Source organism: Mytilus galloprovincialis, chromosome 1 (genome assembly GCF_965363235.1).
Source record: "Mytilus galloprovincialis chromosome 1, xbMytGall1.hap1.1, whole genome shotgun sequence".
Classification (NCBI taxonomy): domain Eukaryota; kingdom Metazoa; phylum Mollusca; class Bivalvia; order Mytilida; family Mytilidae; genus Mytilus; species Mytilus galloprovincialis.
The window spans coordinates 75,874,321-75,889,446 of NC_134838.1; the positions used below are offsets into that span (position 1 = coordinate 75,874,321).

At 29.6% G+C, this 15,126-nt stretch overlaps 1 protein-coding gene across 2 annotated transcripts in view; it reads right to left on the reverse strand.

The window, feature by feature from the left end:
* The window catches only part of LOC143083975 (E3 ubiquitin-protein ligase RNF14-like), a 31,684-nt gene that overhangs the window by 12,751 nt on the left and 3,807 nt on the right, over positions 1–15,126 (reverse strand). Inside the window, exons 1-9 of one of the 2 annotated variants that reach the window (XM_076260392.1) lie at positions 14,942–15,124; positions 12,149–12,253; positions 11,052–11,172; positions 8,880–9,114; positions 8,460–8,576; positions 7,765–7,947; positions 7,081–7,180; positions 6,211–6,345; positions 1,886–2,094 (exon numbers count right to left, since the gene is read on the reverse strand). In XM_076260392.1, coding sequence (XP_076116507.1) covers positions 1,886–2,094; positions 6,211–6,345; positions 7,081–7,180; positions 7,765–7,947; positions 8,460–8,576; positions 8,880–9,114; positions 11,052–11,172; positions 12,149–12,253; positions 14,942–15,025 — 1,289 coding nt within the window. In that variant the 5' untranslated portion in view covers positions 15,026–15,124. Of the gene's footprint in view, positions 1–1,885; positions 2,095–6,210; positions 6,346–7,080; positions 7,181–7,764; positions 7,948–8,459; positions 8,577–8,879; positions 9,115–11,051; positions 11,173–12,148; positions 12,254–14,941; positions 15,125–15,126 lie in introns of those variants that run through there. The other variant, XM_076260398.1, reaches the window with a different exon arrangement.

Here is a 15,126-nt window from a genome sequence, read left to right on the forward strand (position 1 = left end):
TACTAGCAGTGTTTAATACCCTAAATAATCCAGTCGTAATATTTCACTCACTTTATGAAACATCAAAATCATATTTGAATAAACAATTTCATTTATTTTTTTACACTGATATTTGACATCTCATCCAGAATTCCAAAGTTTTTAAATAATTCCCAATTTTATTCATTTTTCACTACTTCACTAGATTTTTTTCTAAATCCATAGTATAAATTCTGATTAACTTCCCATGATATACATCCTAATTTAACAGGTGCAGAATCTATACATAATTCAGAATCTTGTAATTTTTTTTTATCATTTCCATTACTATATTCCAAATAGTTATCCTCACTTTACAAATATTTTGTAATATTTTATTTATATTTTTACTATATATCACTTGATTTTTCTATATCCACAGTAAACATTTTATTTCATTTCCTATTATAAATTTCCAAATCAAACAATATTTGATCCAGAATTTCATAATGACTATTTCCAATTTCACATTCACTTAAAACATTTCCCCACGTTAGGAATATTTTAGAATATTTTACTTTCATTTTTCACATTATCACTAGATTAGACTATATCCACTGCATTAATTCAACATTTTATTTCATTTTCAAGATCCCATTTAAATGGTAAATCATCTTAAGTTTGTAATAGATCCCAAATTAATAATGAATGTTTTTAAAATCACATTTAAAGCCACAGAAACATGTTGGATGAACTCACACTATATCTCCTACTTGAATTCCAGTTTTGAAATTTTTTAATCTTTAACATAACTAAATCCCATCGTATGAAAATTTGAATTTCCTTGAGCAAACACAGCATTTTATGCACAAAAGTCCCACTAATATTATAATAGATTTCAAAGAAAAAACACAGCAAGGTATACTCCAAACTTATTTTCGAATTTTACATGTACAACATCATATGTAAGCCCCACAAAACAGTTTGAATGAATTATTTCCTCCTTGATGTCCTTCATGACAATAAAATCTTGAAAAAAACACATCACATTTTAAGAAGCAAAATTGCTATAAAAAATCTAAGAAGTGAATTCAAATAAAATAAATCCAATATTGTATGCACAATGACACCAAAAGATTTCAAACATTGCAAATAATAATCCAAAATGAGAATCTTGAAGGGACATGTGAAGAAATGAACAACATATCCATCTGAAAATTTAAACTGTAAACACCTGAACAGCTATTTCTTGTTTCACTGGCAGCTGGACAATACTATATATAAGGGTTAGAATTTTAAAGAAGCATTTAGTGTGTAAAAACAGTTTAATTTTCAAACATAGTAATACATATTTAATTTAATCTTTTACTGATTTAATATTTTAGGTAAAAAATAGATAAATTATATATATCAGGGATTTAAAACAATGAAAACCAAAACTATTTTCTTCCCTATCAATTTTTTAATAGAATAATCCTAGGTAAGAAAAAGTTCAGGAAAAAAGCATGCTGAAACTTTGGGTTAGGTGAATAAAATTTTTTACAGGTAGCATCAAGGTAGATTTAAATCTAACAATACCAACTGGTCAATTTAAATGTCCCTATTGTGTTTAAACACAGGTTGAGCTATAGGTAAAGTTTTACAGTAACACCTATAAGCAACTCACTGTAATTAGATACAAAAATATATCTACAATAACATATGTTGAAATTTCACAAACGCTAATGGTTTTCAAAGGTTTCAATTAATGTATTTAATTAGAAATATACATAGGAGTTTCACAATAAGACCAGGAATCTGGAAAAAAATTTGGCTTGATGTCCGTCACAAAGATGGCTATACACCATAGCATAAAAGCAAATCCTTTGAAAAACGAAACAAATTTAAAATTATCTTATATTTAGCTATCAATATACAGTGCATTTACCCGCCATTTTTCTCAATAGGGGATTTACATTTCCAACATTGTCTGGTTCTGGCTCTAATAAGTTGATAACTTAAATTCATTTCCGCTCTTCTTTGCCTCTGCAACCTTTTCCGTTCAGCCTCGCTTTCCTCAACATATTGTGACTCTGTAGATCCAGTTTTACCCTCTTCATCTCCCTCCACCTCCTTTTCAAAGAAACAAGTATCTCCCTGGAAAAAATAATGCTTTATTGATAATTGTTAAATTAAACAAGTCTTACCTTGGTTAAAGTTGAAGTTTAATTCGAGGGCATGTCAATCACCAACGAAAGTTGACATTTCACTGAGGTTACGGTTGCATAGTTTTACTCATCTGATTGCAGAAGTAGTATGACGCAATAAAATTGCACATTGAAAGGTAATAATAATTAAAATTGAGCTCTAACTAATCTGTAACTATCTGAAAATTAATTTGTTACAAAACAAACCAAAATTTGTCTTTTATTTTGTATTCAAATGATGTTTAACAAGAGGCTCTAAGAGTCAGAGCCAGATTTAGAGGTTTTTTTTAGGCCCCCCCACTTTGTAGTTAAAATTATGGTTGATTATATAGGGAATCTCTGAAGCATGACTGGAGCGGGCCCCCTCTTAGGCAGTCAGTGTGCCCCCACTTTGATAATTTCTGGATCTGCCACTGAGAGCGACAGCAAACCAAATTTGCTTGCAGGGGTTGAACCCTGAACACTTAAGCAAGTGTTGACACAATATTTAAGCTTAAATCAGCTCTGAATTTGGATTGTGACTGAATATTTGACACAGCATAGGTTTGTGACACAAAATGAATGTAGTCAAATAACTGAAAAATTTTGAAATTGGACCTTTACCTATTATGGTCTAATATCTAAAATTCAAGTACATTGTTATAAAGAGCTACATGTATGTTTTGAGCACATTAAGCACATTGATTTTTCCAAGAATAAAGTTATATTACTCCTCCTAGTCATATCAGAAATTTATAAAAAAAATTAATAAAGAGAGGTTATTTCAATACAATTAAAGAAGTCACCAAGGTTTCATCAAAACTGCTCAAAGCACTTTTGAGTTATTGCTCTAAAACTGGAAAATACCCCCTTTAACTCATAAACTTAAAATCTAGAATTAAACCAGGTGCTCCGCAGGGCGCAGCTTTATACGACCGCAGAGGTCGAACCCTGAACAGTTGGGGCAAGTATGGACAAAACAATCAAGCGTGATACAGCTCTGAATTTGGATTGTGATCAAATTTTTGACATTACATGGGTTTTTTTTACACAAAACAAATGTCAAGATTTTACAAATCAATTAAAGATTTCTTCTTCAAACTTTTTAAATCTAAAATTAAATAGTTGACACAGCATAGGTTTCTGACACAGAATGAATGTGGTCTAATGAACTTAAAAGTTTTTTTTTGCCTTTGAGCAATTCACTATGCTGTTTAATATTAATCCTCTCAAAAAAATGTTTGAAGAAATTTTCTTTTTATTTATGAAATCTGAAATGAGAAAAATTTAAAACCCCCCCCCCCTTTTTTTTCACATCCCCGTTTCCCTTTTTCCAAAACTGATATCAATTCAAATTTCTAATGGAGTTTGCAACAATAACTACTCTTTTAAATACATCATAAAATATTAAAATGTAAAATAAAGTGCTTGTTATCACTGAATGGTAAAGATTGGTTGGTAGTAAAAGTGAATATACATTGTTTATTGTATAAAACAATAAAAAAAACTTCATCAGCAACATTTTATATTGGCAAATTTCCAATGAAGTTATTTACATAAAGTTATTGGCAAATAAAAATAGAAAATGACATCATAGTCATGTCTGGCAAATGTCCAACATACATTATCTAAAAACATTTTAGATAAGATAAGGAAAAATAAAAAAGCTTCATCAGCAACATTTTATATTGGCAAATTTCCAATGAAGTTATTTACATAAAGTTATTGGCAAATAAAAATAGAAAATGACATCATAGTCATGTCTGGTAAATTTCCAACATATATTATCAACTACTATTCTATACAAAGAAAGATAACTCCAATTGAAAATTAATTGCTATTGCACAATATTGTGCAATTAGATATTTCTTGCTATTGTGCAATACTGTGCAATTGAAAATTTCTTGCTATTGCACAATACTTGATATGGAATCCTGATTTGGACCAACTTGAAAACTGGGCCCATAATCAAAAATCAAAGTACATATTTAGATAAAGCATATCAAATAAGCCCAAGAATTTAATTTTTGTTAAAATCAAACTTAGTTTAATTTTGGACCCTTTGGACCTTAATATAGACCAATTTGAAAACTGGACCAAAAATTAAGAATCTACATACACAGTTAGATTTGGCATATCAAAGAACCCATTTATTCAATATTTGATGAAATCAAACAAAGTTTAATTTTGGACCCCCATTTGGACCAACTTGAAAACTAGGCAAATAATTAAAAATCTAAGTACATTTTTAAATTCAGCATATCAAAGAACCCCAAGGATTCAATTTTTGTTAAAATCAAACTAAGTTTAATTTTGGACCCTTTGGACCTTAATGTAGACCAATTTGAAAACGGAACCAAAAATTAAGAATCTACATACATAGTTAGATTCGGCATATCAAAGAACCCCAATTATTCAATTTTTGTTGAAATCACACAAAGTTCAATTTTGGACCCTTTGGACCCCTTATTCCTAAACTGTTAAGACCAAAACTCCCAAAATCAAAACCAACCTTCCTTTTATGGTCATAAACCTTGTGTTTAAATTTCATAGATTTCTATTTACTTATACTAAAGTTATGCTGCAAAAACCAAAAATAATGCTTATTTGGGCCCCTTTTTGGCCCTTAATTCATAAACCGTTGTGACCTCAACTCCAAAAATCAATCCCAACCTTCCTTTTGTGGTCATAAACCTTGTGTTAAAATTTCATTGATTTCTATTTACTTATACTAAAGTTATTGTGCGAAAACCAAGAATAATGCTTATTTGGGCCCTTTTTTGGCCCTTAATTCCTAAACTGTTGGAACCAAAACTCCCAAAATCAATCCCAACCTCTCTTTTGTGGTCATAAACCTTGTGTCAAAATTTCATAGATTTCTATTCACTTAAACTAAAGTTATAGTGCGAAAACCAAAAAATGCTTATTTGGGCCCTTTTTGACCCCTAATTCCTAAAATGTTGGGACCAAAACTCTCAAAATCAATCCCAACCTTCCTTTTGTGGTCATAAACCTTGTGTTAAAATTTCATTGATTTCTATTCACTTTTACTAAAGTTAGAGTGCGAAAACTAAAAGTATTCGGAATACGACGACGACGCAGACGACGACGCCAACGTGATAGCAATATACGACCAAAAAATTAAAATTTTTGCGGTCGTATAAAAATTAAAATGGAGCTTATGTCAATAGATATTATCAATTCAACAAAGTTTCATGAAAACTGCTCAAAGCATTTCTGAGTTATTCAAGGAATGAATGACTGTAATATTGTTTCTGTCTATGAAGAAATAACATCAAAAATGTTGTGCACACTGAATAACCTGAGTAACGAGTGTGCATCACATTTTTTATGTTATTTGGAATAGACAATAATACTACAGTAATTTTTTATAATTTAATTCTAAATTACATTTTAAACCGGAGAAACTATGAAAAACTTTTGATGACGTCAAGGTCACATGATAAAATTACGTCTATGAGCTGGTAAACAAAACAAAGTTAGCCAATCAGAAGATGTGTACGTCCAAAATTAAATTATTGTCAGATAACTTGGAAATGTAAAATCTAAAATGAATAAAAAATCTAGAGGGATTTCGCTGTATTAGATAGATGTAAACAATTCATAAAAGTTTCATGCAAATTGGTTAAAGTGTTTTTTAATTGTTGTCTGACATGTTGATAACAGACAGACGGACAACAGTGTCTCATATTTTATCCTTATAAAACCCTGTAAATGGGCATATAAAAATGTATTTTTCTGCATACAAGACTCTAAAATATTTGTACAAAAATTAAACATTTTAATTTGTGTATTTTAAACCAGGAATCACAAGAATTGGTTCCACAAATAATGATGAATCAAAAGTAACTCAAAAGTAAGACGGATGATTTTTCAATTATTTCTAATAATACATTTTTCAATTTATTTCTAATTATATATTTTTCAATTATTTCTAATAATACATTTTTCAATTATTTCTAATAATACATTTTTCAATTATTTCTAATAATACATTTTTCAATTATTTCTGATAACACATCTTTCAATTATTTCTAATAACACATTTTTACCATGACCAGTTTACCTGATGCCATTTCTCTAAGCACTTTGTACAGAATGTAAACAAACATGACAAACAATGTCCTAAATCCTCCTCCTTGACCACAACATTCTGACATCTTGGACAGTAAATAATGTCTCCCATTGTATCTAATCCATGCTGAAAAAAATAAACTACATTTTAATATTGAAAATAAATCTATCTTTTGAGCCTGGAAATGAGGAAGGTTAAAGGTCAATTTTAAGAAAAACTAGGGGTTTCTTGTAGCCTTGCATCCATTTTCAAGCATTCAATGTCTTCAGATTTATAAAAAAAAGTTGGAGCTTAACAGCTGAGAGTGCCTAAAAAAAGGCAAAAATTCCATTTGGAAACTCAAAAACTAATATCTTGTTTCTATAAAATTACATATTTTTATATATCATTATCTGCAATGATGGATGTCAATGGAAAATAAAAAAAAAAACTGTTTTATGGAATCAGCAAAAGTAAGGTCAAAATTGGATCAACCTAAATATTTCAATGTGTCGGTAACTTCAGTTTTTTTTTCAGATATGATTATAATCCTGAATGTGTATCAAATATTTGTCTTTTGATTTTAATGAGATAACAAATTGAAATTCTGAAAAAAAAATTGTGAGCAGATACTTTAGAAATCACATTAATTAGTTTTGCATTTATATTCACTAAAAAAAGGCACACAATGATTTATGAATTCTCAAGGAGGCACTCTATAATTACATTTCAGGAATCATTACATTTACATTTTCTCCCTTTCTCATGTAAAAGTATTCTCCTGTGAATTACTTCACAAACTTTGGCCCCAAATATATTAACCATGAGCTGGTTCAGCTAAATGTGTGAGCTTGACAATCAAGTAAACTAGTAAGTAAAAACCTGTAATATAAGCCTTTCCCATCTTTCATAATCATCATCATTCAGCACTTCCTTTAAAATGTATGGTCTGATTTCTGTTTCACATTTGGGTTCTGGACATCTAGAATTGAAAAATAAAATGTCAAATCACATTATAATTTGAAAAAAATTTATATCTTCAATCATCATTGGTTTATACACCTTATCGCTAATCCCGGCTGACCTGGCAGCTTGAACTTTTGACGCATACAACAATCACTTTACATTGTGGCGTCAGATATTTTGTTTTGTGACGTCAAAACTTTACGGGAACCTGTGTGATATATTCAGTAATGGCGGACAAATAGCGATAAGGTGTATCGATTGATTGTTTGTGTTTAACACCACTTTTAGCGTTGTTGGCTTAATCATGGTTGCCAGTTTTTATATGTCTGGAAACAAGAGAGAACCTGGACAAGCAGCAGAAAACTGACAAAACCCAGTGATATTTCTTTCAGTATTCAATTTTATCTAATATCTGATTCATCATTCAAGATAGTTGTTAATACTTCTCAAGGTTTTAAAAATATATTTAAATTCTCAATCAATTAAATCAATTTAGGCAGCAAAGTGTTTTTGAGTTACTTCCCATTTAGAAACCAGCGATTTTTGTTCACGCTTGAACACATGTTACCTTAGTACACAAATTTAAACTGTAGTACTTACAATAAATGTTGAACAGTACCCTCTTTAACATGAATTGAACAATGTTCTGCCATGCATTCTCTACAAAAATGGTGTTTACATGGTAGTAGTCTGTCAAAATCTCTCCCTGACTTCTCACAAAAACATATACCACATTCCTGGTCATATTTTAAGAATTCTGTGATCTCTTCTTGCATATTATACCTGTAATAACAAAATATGTTTTGTGGTATAGTTCCATGACTGGAGTAAGATGTGTTGAAAAAAATAAAACAAATTAAACATATGATAATTTATTGAGGCAAAAATAAGACAAAATGCATATCTTTATTAAATTTTCTTGAATTTCTCGTTTTATATCTAATTTTTGTTGGTTTAGTTAGAATGGGAAAAGTATGTGTGCATACAAGAAATAACTTCAAATTCGGGAAAGATCATATAAATAACTATAAAGGAAGCTTCTGTAAAATACTTTATTGTTTCTTAGCTGATCTCAATTTATTAATGTGGAAGTATATTAAGACGTAGTTATGGAAAATATTGTCAGTCTTATAACTGTAAATTTCTTGATTTTATATATTTCCTTTTAATTATCAAGTGTAAGTTAGATAAGTTGTCAAAAGCTTCAATTTCTTGGGCCCCCCAAAAAAAATCTTTATCGACATTATTGGTTGTTTTTTACAATGTAGGTAGATCCATTTTTGTATAAATAATACCTGAGCATCTCGTTAACTGTATCATCTATATTATCACAATCAGGAACAGCCCTGGTGTCTATATCATCATCTGTCACACACTGTCGGACAAACACTTTATCACTGATACCTAAATAACTGAAATAGAGATATTAAAATACGTCAACTAATACATCCTAGCAATCTCATACACTTGCATTTCTAAGAACTTCCCAAATTCAAAGTATACATTAATTTGTAAAGGTCAACAGTTTGAAAACTGACTCAATGTTAATATTGGATTTTCTCACTGTGTTGAAGTTGGACTGTTTTTTTCTGGTTGTTGTCTCTTTGACACATTCCCCATTTCAAATCTCAATTTTATAACCTTGTGTTTTAAATATATATATATTTCTATGAAGAAAAAGAGCTTTTTCAAAGAAATAAAAAAATATGACTTGCCTAAAAATATTATGTTCAAGCCAATCAATCCATGAGAAGAGTATTGGCATTGATGGACATTCATTCCATAGTTTATCCAGTTGTATACACAAAGAGGTCAGCTGGTCTCCATTCAACCATGACGAAGATAATGTGAAAATAGGTGGTTCACATGAAGGGTATCCAGGTGATAATACAACTGTTAGCCTCAAAGGAGTTAAAAACTTCACAGAAAATGAAGCAAATACTGTATTCCCTACAAAAATAAAACAAAATTTAATAAATTTTTCCATAAAGAGATAATGCCTGTCATCATTAGGACCAAATACTCAATTCCTTCGGAAATTATTTACCTTACCATTGTTATAGATACTTAGTAGTACATATTGGTCATATTTAATATTTAATTTAATAGATAATTATCATATTAATTTCTTAGTACAGTACATTCCGGTTATTTGCATAGCCTATTTGTAAGACGAAATTATGCAATAAAGCGGAGTATGCTTATATCCGAAATGCCAAAATAGGGAGTCAAATAACATCGATAGTGCAGATCAGTAAAGGAAATCCTGAAGAAAGATGAACGTCCATAAAGTAAAGTAAAGTAAAGTAATCTTTATTTAAAGTCGGGTTGCATATATATATTGAAAGAACATAAAAATAAAATAAAATGGATACATTAAATATTTTACAAATCCATTTTTATTATCAACATAAACATACACTTACAACATATTGAATGATTATTTATTCTAATAAAAGTTATTTGTCTAGTGTCATGCATTTTATTCTTTCAATAAAGTTTATAAACACATTTAGTTTTAGTTTATTTATGTACCAACTTTTCCTTTACCTGAGATACGAAAATAAAAAATTTCTAAAAATAGATTTGTTTCTTTGACCCGGATGTACAAATTATATTGTTTCGCTTTGATTAAAACAAACTGTTGAACAATGCTACACAGTTCATAATCATTTGATACAATAAATGTGCAATGAACTGCCTTTAATATACAGTATTTACCGATTGCACAGTGATGTAACACTGTTACTTTAACCTCGTTAATTTCCTATATGCAAAGCAGTTAACAGGTAATGGGGCCCTGTACGGGTTGTTTGCTGGTCACGAGTGTTGAAAGTGAGAAAATATGATAATTTTAAGTTAATGTTCTTTTCAAAAAATATTAAAAATGAAAGATTGATGTATGAAATTCTTCAACCATATATAAATGCCCTGTAATATTTAACATAAATGTAGATCACCCCTAGCCAAATTACGAAATTGCATATTGGATAATGATCGATAATTAGCAGACGTTATTGTTTTAAAAATACACCCAAAATGTAATCTATGAACAATGTGTGAAATGCAATCAATAATTAACACCTTTTGAGATAGAAGATCATAGAATGGTTGTGTTTTTACAACAATCAGCTGATTGACATTTTTATGACCTCGAGGTTTAAAATAGAATATAGGAAACTTTACCTGTGTACACATCGAGGCCTTTTTTATAACCATATAAACACAAAAGAAACTGTTTTAAAACTTTATTTAAATAACACAGAAGTAAATGTGAAATGATATCAAAAATTATGATGCATTCAAGAAAAATATACTTACCAAATTGCTGTTTCCGGTCAAAAATCTCGTCAGTTTTAACTAAGCATATCTAGCTAGCGATTATTTTCTATGCAATTAACCGAAATGCCACTTGTGCGGCTATGCATATAACCGTACAATTTAACATTAGATGAATGGGAAATGGTTTTGTGCAGGAGAAAAGTATGCAATTAACCGAATTATGCTATTAAGCGGTATGCAATTAAGTGGAATCGACTGTACTGCTTGATCACGTTGATATTTCATAATTTTTTTTACAAACAGACATGGCTGTGATGTCATTTTTTCAAAACACCAGATTACATTTTGTTTGTTTAAAACAATTTTAAAGAGTATTTGAAGGACGAGAACAAATATGCACCCATAGGAGAACTTGCTCTGCTCACACTAATATATTTTTGTTCAGTGAACCATTAAATTTGGGTCATAACCATAATTATAATGCATATATTTATAAAGTTCAAACCATACTGAAAATGCAATCTATAATTCAATTTAATATGAACGAAACTTCTATGGAAAATGACTTTAAAAAAAAATAATTACATATAATCATATTTACATACTTGATTCTGATCTCTGTAGAAGTACATCTTTATTGTTAACATCATTTTCTCTAAAATCTTGTTCAGGTATACACACATTTACAGTCATAACGTCATATGGTGATTTCACTGGGACAAAAAACTATAATAAATACAAAACATACTTAAATATTTAATACACAAAAATGGCTACAAATTATCATGATTAAAGTGAAAAAGTATTCACACATTGTAACTTTAAAGAATAAAATTCAATATTATATGTCTGTCCTATTTGTTATTTTTTATTGATTTTAAGCATAAATCACCTCTTGTTAACATGGTTAATTAGTTTTCTCGTTTGAATTGTTTTACAATGTAATTTGGGGCCTTTTATAGCTGACTATGCAGTATGGATTTTGCTCATTGGTGAAGGCCATAAAGTGACCTATAGTTTTTAATTTCTGTGTCATTTTGGTCTCTTGTGGAGAGTTGTCTCATTGGCAATCTTAACACATCTTCTTTTTTATATTTAATGCATAGGTTTTTTGAATTTGGTATGCTGGGGCCGTTTAAAGCTTGTTATACACTACAGAATTTGTTTTGTTCATTGTTGAAAGTCTAACATTGACCGATATTAGTTGTTTACACTTCATTCTTTGGTCTCTGGTGGAGAGTTTTCTCATGAGCAAACATACCACAATACCTTATCTTTTTGATATTTTTTTTTTTTTTTAAATCAGTCAGTTCCTAATAGGACTATAAGTATATAGTTTTCTAATGTTTGAAATTTTTAATGAATTTTAATTCTATTTCAAGATATGAAAATAAGATCAGCATCCCACAATATCTGAACATTTTGTATTTATAGGCGTAATTTATGATTCTTTTTAAACCAGAGTCGTATAATTGTATGCTTATAAATGCAGCAGATACATGTAGTTTTTCAATTATTTTTTTTTTATTAAGTAATATATTTATATAGCCAAATACTCTTTGTCAAGCAGCAGTCTTATTATAGTTGAATCATAAACTTAAATTTTCTGTTGAAGTTTAGGTTGACTACATTTTTTTCTTTCTACTGTCATGACTGATATGAATAAACTGCAAGTAAATATTATTTTGATACATTTTTGTACCTGAAGTGAAAACATCTGATCATCTGTTAAATCTAATGGTCCATCACTTATTATACTAAATCTCTGGTCTCCCTCCACTTCAAATAAACACTGAAATGCTGACACCTGTACAAAAAAAATTTGAATAAATTTTATATGTATGATCTTTAACATTATTTTCTTGCACAAAACATCAAAACTTCAAAATTAAACAAACAATAAGGTGCCTTTGATCAATTTATCCACTATATTACTAGAAACTACATGCTTGGCTTAGCAGAGTGGGGCAATACATTAACATCTAATAGTTAAAAAAATTTACAAATGTATCTCTTTAATAAGGCGAATAAAAATGTGTCAATGTATTTTTTGTTGTTGATAATTACATAAATTATGTGCACTTCCAATGTTTCACAAGTCATTCAAAACTGTGCCTCATGTAAGTTTTGTCACCTAACAAGATGTATTCATTCTCAGCACCAGGCATGAGAATGATACTTGTGTATGGTAATTAATTATGAAAAAAGATCAAAATGTTTTGGACTGTTGGACCCCGACCCCTGCTATAATATATTCTCCATACCTCTTTAAAAAAAACAGAAAATAACAAAATCAATAAAAAGGAAATATATGCATTATATGGATCTCCTGTAGTTGGTGATCGCAATACTGGTATACCAGTATTGTCCACAATACTGGTATAAAATTTTTGTACCAGTATTGTATTCCAGTATTGTACCAGTATTGTGTTTTTTAAATAAACAATACATATGGGTAATTAATCTTTTATGAAAGGTGTCACATATATATGCATAATGCATATGACACGACAATTTTATATGGAATGATATGAATTATATTTATCATGTTTATAAAAAGTATTATTTAATAATCAATGACTGTTTAAAAAGTCACCAATATGTGCTAATATTAAAATTTCAAGTGTTAGTGTTATTCAGTCATTTGAGGTACCGTCAATGGTATCTGTTAAGGAAACTGTACTCAGTACTACTATCTCAGCATTTTAACAAACTTGTCTAGTATTAGTATTTGAGTATTTGTACCAGTAGATATATCTGCTACAAATGGTATTGCCCATGGTTCTGAATCAACTGCTTTAACTACTCCTAACATTCATGTAGATAAACTACTTAATTTGGTTATTCCCCTATTAAGCAACTTTTTATGTTGAATGGATATTATATCATGTTTATTGTGAAAGATGAATAAGAAAATGAAGACCAGCATATATAAATGCATATGATCTTAGTATACATGTATTAAAATATATCTGTAAAAAAAATACGATGGAATACATGTAAATGCTGAATTGAATTAAATAAAATATAGAAATATGATAAGATTATAAGAAATTATTTATATAATTAACAATTGTTTGAATAATATGAGTTAATTACAACAGTCTTTTGATGATTTGTACAAGTATTGTAATTATTTTTAGGTATCAGATCCGTTCGCGCCCAATATACTTTCGCACCCTACACGTTCGCACCTCGCACGTTCGCACCCAAGGTCCGTTCGCACTCTACACGTTCGCGCCCAATTTTAATTCAAATTCCAGTTGAATAATTGGAAAATCATCATTGTTGTTTTTAATTGCTTTCATGTAAATACTGAATGTATTTATAGCTTGGTATGAGTAAAAGATTGAAGATTATAAATGAAAAACACAAAAGATAATTGTTTTTAACAGCTTGGTCCCTTTGATCTGAAACAATGAAACAATAAAATATAGCAATACACTATTATAACCAAAACATGATAAAATTTATTCAAGACTCAAAAAAAAAAAAAACAGTCAGAATCTCACTTCATTTTGAAACAAGTCAATGCAATGAAACAAAGTTATACATGTATGTTATAGTAAGGGACGACATCAAAAGATCGATGTAGGATAAAAAACTTAAATCAAATAGTTTGGGGGTGGGGGTTGAAATTCTGCAAGTTTTGTATATCTAAAATCGATTTTTACATATATCCCTATTGGTAAATCAATTTTCCTCAAATTAAGTTAAAAGGTGGGGGGGGGGGGTCAGTGTAAAAACTATGTGAATTAAGTTTCTTATCCTACATTGAACTTTTGATGTCGTCCCTAATACACTAACCAAAACATGATAAAAGAGTTATTCAACACAAAATAAAACGTTGACAGAATCCCACTTTTAATATTTAGAAAGGATTTTTTTTTTTTTTAACAATACACTATCCAAAACATGATTAAGATTTATTCAACACAAAAAAATGCTGTATCACTTTATTTTGAGACAATGAAAACAATAATACTTATAAGAATACTACTTGATTACAAAGTTGAAATAGGGCGCAAACATGTAGGGTGCGAACGGACTTTGGGTGCGAACATGTAGGGTGCGAAAGTGAAAGGGGGCGAACATGAGTGGGTGCGAACGTGAATGGGCGCGAACGGATGTCAATCGATTTCACAATTATCCTCTATAATCTTTTTGAGTTCATTTAATTAACCTCCTTTTGATCTTCAATATCTTATTTTGCTTAAAATTACCTTTTCATTATACACCTTAAAGTATAGTCAACAATACAACTACAATACTGGTATATCAGTAATGTACCAGTATTGCTGGGTTTTTTTTAAAAGTTACAATACTGGTACAAAATTTTTATACCAGTATTGTGCTTACCAGTATTGCGATCACCAACTACAGGAGATCCCATTATATGGTCAGAAAAATTCGAATAAAGTAGTACATCATAAAGATTATACATTGTATTTATAAATATTTATTTTTTGATCATTTTTGTTTACAAGTACAAAACCTCGTCTTTCTGTTCTTGAAGATTTTCTACATGTTCTGGTGACCAGCTGAAATTAGAACCATACTCCCTGCCACCTTCCGCCATTGAAAAAATGGTTTATTCCAGCTTTTTGGAAATTATAATTGGGGAGAAGAAAATTGTGCAAGTTTGTTATTGCAACACCACAGATATATCTAAAACCCAGA